General features: G+C 42.8%; 1 protein-coding gene across 1 annotated transcript; it reads right to left on the bottom strand.

The window, feature by feature from the left end:
* Window positions 1–863: 863 nt before the first annotated feature.
* Window positions 864–3,847, bottom strand: LOC141613568 (uncharacterized). Its single transcript, XM_074432306.1, has 4 exons — window positions 3,719–3,847; window positions 1,518–1,664; window positions 1,329–1,420; window positions 864–1,161 (listed from the first exon to the last, which is right to left on the bottom strand). Exons 1-4 carry the CDS (start codon window positions 3,845–3,847, stop codon window positions 864–866), a joined length of 666 nt encoding a protein of 221 aa, XP_074288407.1.
* Window positions 3,848–5,208: the final 1,361 nt, after the last annotated feature.

The raw sequence follows: 5,208 nt of genomic DNA on the forward strand, positions 1-5,208 counted from the left end.
TTATAGGGGTTGTGCATTGGAGTTGCACAATAACTCTTATAGCATAATGAAGAATGCCCGAGTTCATCTTGGTTGTTAATAACTCCTCAAAACAAAATGTTTAACTCCGTAAGGCGGGAATGTATAACTTTAGACTTAATTTCCACCGTGAAAGTTTTAAAGAGGGTATGTGCAACTCTTATAACATATTAAAGGGATTGATTAGGACCATACCATATGACGGATACCGAATAAAGACGAACGAAAAAGCCCGCAATCCTCTGCCTCCAATCGATTAAGCAACAAGGACCAACACTCAATCACTTTTTCATCCATTGGCGTCTCGGGGAGCATAGACAACATTTTCAACCTATTAATTGTTCCGTGCCGGCCATAACTCACAAGTGGTTCACCGTAGTTCAGATACAGGAGTTAATCAAAGCTATAACGTATACTAAATGGGAAGGTAATCGCTATTAAAATGACTGCATAACTTCTTTGGTGAAACGTATAAGCAGTTTAGGAATGTGTAACCCCATTAACGATATTTATAACTTCAGTGATGAAACATATAACTCCATGTATCACTCTAGGTATAACTCCAGGCCTCTAATGTATAACTCCAAAGTATATATTGTACAACAACTCGACCATATCTTTGTAAAACTCTACTCAAAATACGGTAGAATTCCCAGTATGGAAATGTGACTATATTAATAAAACTTAATATGATAAAAAAATAGGATTTTAGACAGCTTACTCATTTGGAAATTTGTAGTCATCAAGAAAAACGTAGTCAGCCACTTGTTTGCGATACACCGGGATGTCCCTAGTTAATGCCTTGTTCATCTTCATCATCTTGGCGACCACGGTAAGGTCGGCGTCTAGTTCGCCGACATATTTGGTGCAACCAAGGCCGTCGCCCTTACCCCGGGAGCGGCTATTAACGTTGAGAGGGCCCGACTGGACGGCGTCCGGCCCAGGGCTACTTTGGAAGGTGGAGTCTGGAAGGTTGAACTGACCTTAGAGCAAGGTCGTTTAGCAGAACTGTTCTCTCCGGCGTTTCCAACACCTCTCTTCCTTCCACTTGTGTTGCCGGCTGACCTATGTTTATCACGCACCTCCTCCAATTCACGGTCTTTAAGCTCCTTAAAAGCTGATACCCTGGATAACACATCTTCCCTGTCCACGTTAATGTCACTGAGGACAAGGGTTGCAGCAATTTCCGCTCGCATGAGGTCATTGCTTTCCTCGTCCCCTAGGGTACAGTCGAATGGCTCTCCACGGTACAAAGAACATATGAACCATGACGCTGGACCACGGTCATTGGCGTATGTCCCGCTCCCTGCCAGTTGAATTTAATGTTGACAAAAGGGAACCCTTCAACTCTCTTGCCTTTGTCGAGCCCTTTGTAGGCCATATACTTTCCCATTGCATCAGCCTGGCGGAAGTTAGGCAAGGCGTTTAAAAGCGGATTACCAATTAAGAAAACAAATGGAGATAATAATTAATCTAGTCACCAGTTTGATAGGACTTACAGTAATACGCGCAATCCCTCCGTACGGTAATTTCAGAAGATCGTCCTCGTAAGAACGATTATCAAGATACTCGATCTGCTCCGACAGGAAATTTATACAAATGCAAGAGTAATGATCTTCATCACCAGTGCTTACCGGGACGAAAACCTACACACATGCACCAAAAATCTAAGAGTTATAAAACATAATAAGCAGATTAGAGGCATACATATTGTGCGTAGTTGGAATTATACTTTCTATTGCTAGAGTTATACATTATATGAGTAGAGTTGTACAATCAATTGCTAGAGTTACACAAAGATATTGTTGCGATTGTACATTATGTGCAGTAAGCATTTGCCTGGAGTTATACATTATACTGTATATGGTTACAGTTGTACTTTATGTGCATAGAGTTATACATTCTATGGCAAGAGTTATACATTATATGTCCAGAGTTATGGAGTGAGGTTAGCCACTCATCGAAACTCTAAGCGTATACTGTATAGCTCTACACAAAATAATGTATAACTTCAGTCCTGCAACGAATAACTCTAGTCATTCTGAAAGCTAGAGTTATATAATGTATAACTCTTGCAATAGAATGTATAACTCTAGCCATAAAATATATAACGTAAGCATATACGAGTGTAGTGTATAATTCGGTATTACTCTAGGTATAACTCCGGCCTAACTCCAAAGCATATATTGTACAACTCTAAGCATATATCTTGTTAAACTCTACGGAAATAATGTATCATTCCAGTATGTAAATGTCTCTATATTGATATCTGAGCTCACCATATCGGAGTCCAGTTGGAATGGACTAGGACACGACTCTTGCCACATGTCCCACGCGTAACAAAAGCCTTCAGAATGATCAACAACCAAGTTTTTCTTCCTGCCTTGCCAAATTTCAATTGCTAGGGCCTATAAAAATGATAGACGGGGGTTGGCAGCTTGTATCACAAGGTACGTACAAGTTGTCACAAAATAACTTGCGGAGTTCGAGCACACTTACAGAGTGACTTAGGCCAAAAAGAAAAGCGAACTTGAAACATTTGCGGTGTTCTCGTGCGTAAGGCGATTGAGTAGCACGGACGGCGATCGATGACATTTCCCGAATCTGTTTCCGGGCATCAACGACCGGAGATCAATACGCGTTATGCAGTTTGGTGTGGGATATGTGACCAATTGTTCCCTACAAAGGATTAGCAAAATTGAGACACGCAGCAAGGGAATGCATTCATGGCCTGTTTGTCTGTCGTATTGAAATATAGGTAAAACTTATCTTTTACTTACGATTTATTATGGTCGTGGAATTCATCAAATACATAATCCATTACATCCTTCCTCACCCTGAACACCGTCCTGAAACGTTCCTTGTTAAAACGCAACCACTGTGAGCATACGTGCTGGTCAGGTTCGGGTGCCCCGCAATCCCGAGAACAACCTAGGTTCTCAGGTACAATGTCCATACACGGAAGGGGGTCAGCTGAATGCAGCAAGAAGGGATGGTGGATCATGTCACATCGCGGCACATAAATAGGGGGTGGATGTGGTGCAACCGGCTCAACCCTAGCACCAGCGATTTCAACTACCAAACCTTCTTTGGCAGCACCGATCATTCGCTCCTCAACCCCGGCAAATGCCTCATTCACCTCTGCCGTGCTCATAAAAGTCAGGGGGATTTCATTTCAGTACATTCGGTTGAAGGATTCCCCGGGTGATCTCCGCACCCTCGACAACATCTACGTTTACTCCCCCATTGTTAGAATGTTGTTCAACATTCTCAATTACATCCTTTTTCAAAGTGGCCTGAATGAAAAATAAAAAAATTAAACGCCAAACGTATAACTCTGGCCATAAAATGTATAACTGTAAGCATAAAATGTATAACTCTGGCCATATAATGTATAACTGTAAGCATATACACTATAATGTATAACTCTACTGTATAACTCTAGATATACCTCCAGCTATCTAATGTATAACTCTAAAGCATCTATTGTATAACTCTAGTCATATACTGTATAACTGTGGTCGTATACTGGTTAAGAGTTGTACCAACCGGCCGTTACAGTTATACTACAGTTACAAGGCCTCAACATAAGTTTCAACAAGGTTATACTATATCAACATAGAGTTATACACTACCAATAAACAAAAAAAAAAAAAAAAACATTGTATAAAAAGTATTTATCGCAAATTAAAAAAATTACCTCGCCACCAGGACCACTCCCGTACGCTGGAAGTCCACATGCAGCTTCCTTCATTTCAGCAGTAGAAAACAGACACTCCATCAATTCTTGTGTGTCCAAACCCAATTCTGGGACCGTAGATTTTTCCATCGCCTTTTCTGACGGTTGATTGTCGACAATCTTTCAACATTTTCTTGCAATCCCTCCCCATGAACTTGCTCATGCACCTCATCACCTACCACGGGCGAGATTCGCATTCTCTCGACCGTCCGTCGCCCTTGGCCTACAATGTCTGCTTTGCTCCTTCATGGTCAGTGTCTGACAATCTTCCACCATTTTCAGCATTTTCATTCAATCCGTCCTCATGAACGTGCTCATGCCCCTCATCACCTTTCCAGAGACGAGCCTCATCGTCCTTTGACGGTCCAAGAGTTTCGTCAATTTCCTCCTCGGTGTAACGCGCCTCCAACAACAGATTCTCGACGGTTGGGGCGGGGTGCACACAACTTGATCCTCTAACCCTGGGCTATCGGTGACAACGGCTTAGAAACGATCGTATCACCTCCCACTTCCTCCATAATCTTTGACCATGAAATCGCAATCGATTTCGTTGGTGTCTCGGCTTTGACGGACTCTAGACGCGGCTCAACACGGGGGTTACCACCCCTGCCACCCGCATCATTGGCGAGACTAGACAGAACTTCACTTATTTGACGCGTAGATGCATCGATTCCGTCAGATTTTTTGGGAGGCTCAGTAACTACCTCTCCAAATGCAGGAGCGTTACCCACAGAAACCTTCAAGCCTTTCTGCAATCTGTTCTGCTTAAGCGACGTACTTTTGAATCTTTTCACCCTCAAAGAATTCTTGAGAGGCCAGACTAGGATTTAGGCCCGTCGGATCACTAGTTCTGACTTTGATCCGTGCGGTTGCATGTGCGTACCATGAATAGAACACAATAGCGTTCCTTTGCATTTGTAGATAAAGCTCGTGGGTACCCTGAATCCAATAAGTACACTAAGTTAGTTATATTATAATATATGGGTACGTTAAGCTAAAACAGAATCCATCTGCAGAAATATATAATAGTTTGCACTTACATCGTGACCCTAGCTTTCAATTCCGGTCATCCTCGACGCCTTTGATGGTAGTTCTATCTCGAAGGAACTTCTTCTCGAACTTGGGCGGGAGAGAGAGGGTGGGGGCTGTTAGCAACAGTTGTTTGGGTTCACGCGGGCCGCCGAGGCGCCATCGTCCACACTCTTTCCATAAGAGGGGTCTTGAAGGCACCTTGGATACCTGGTCTTAGACAAGGTTAAAGTACCCAATCCCCCTTGACCCACCTCAAATTTTACCCTCTCTACAAGCGCAGTTTCATCCCAATGTTTAATCAAAGGTAGATCATGTTCACAAGGCTTACCCTTGTAATCATATCGCTGAAAGTAGCTTATCATGAGGAACGGGATACACCCGTTCAACATTGTTACCCCGTTTTTACAGTCTACCCCCGC

The sequence above is a fragment of the Silene latifolia genome, chromosome 11 (genome assembly GCF_048544455.1).
Source record: "Silene latifolia isolate original U9 population chromosome 11, ASM4854445v1, whole genome shotgun sequence".
Classification (NCBI taxonomy): Eukaryota; Viridiplantae; Streptophyta; class Magnoliopsida; order Caryophyllales; family Caryophyllaceae; genus Silene; species Silene latifolia.

Bases quoted from the DNA above. Each gene is read 5' to 3' on its own strand.
- LOC141613568 (XM_074432306.1), bottom strand. From the start codon at position 3,847: ATGGAAAAATCTACGGTCCCAGAATTGGGTTTGGACACACAAGAATTG. The intron at 1,421-1,517 runs GTAAGTCCTATC...AACTTCCGCCAG, and splicing joins GAGGGATTGCGCGTATTACT to GCTGATGCAATGGGAAAGTA. The intron at 1,162-1,328 runs GCAGGGAGCGGG...TAACGTGGACAG, and splicing joins GTCAACATTAAATTCAACTG to GGAAGATGTGTTATCCAGGG.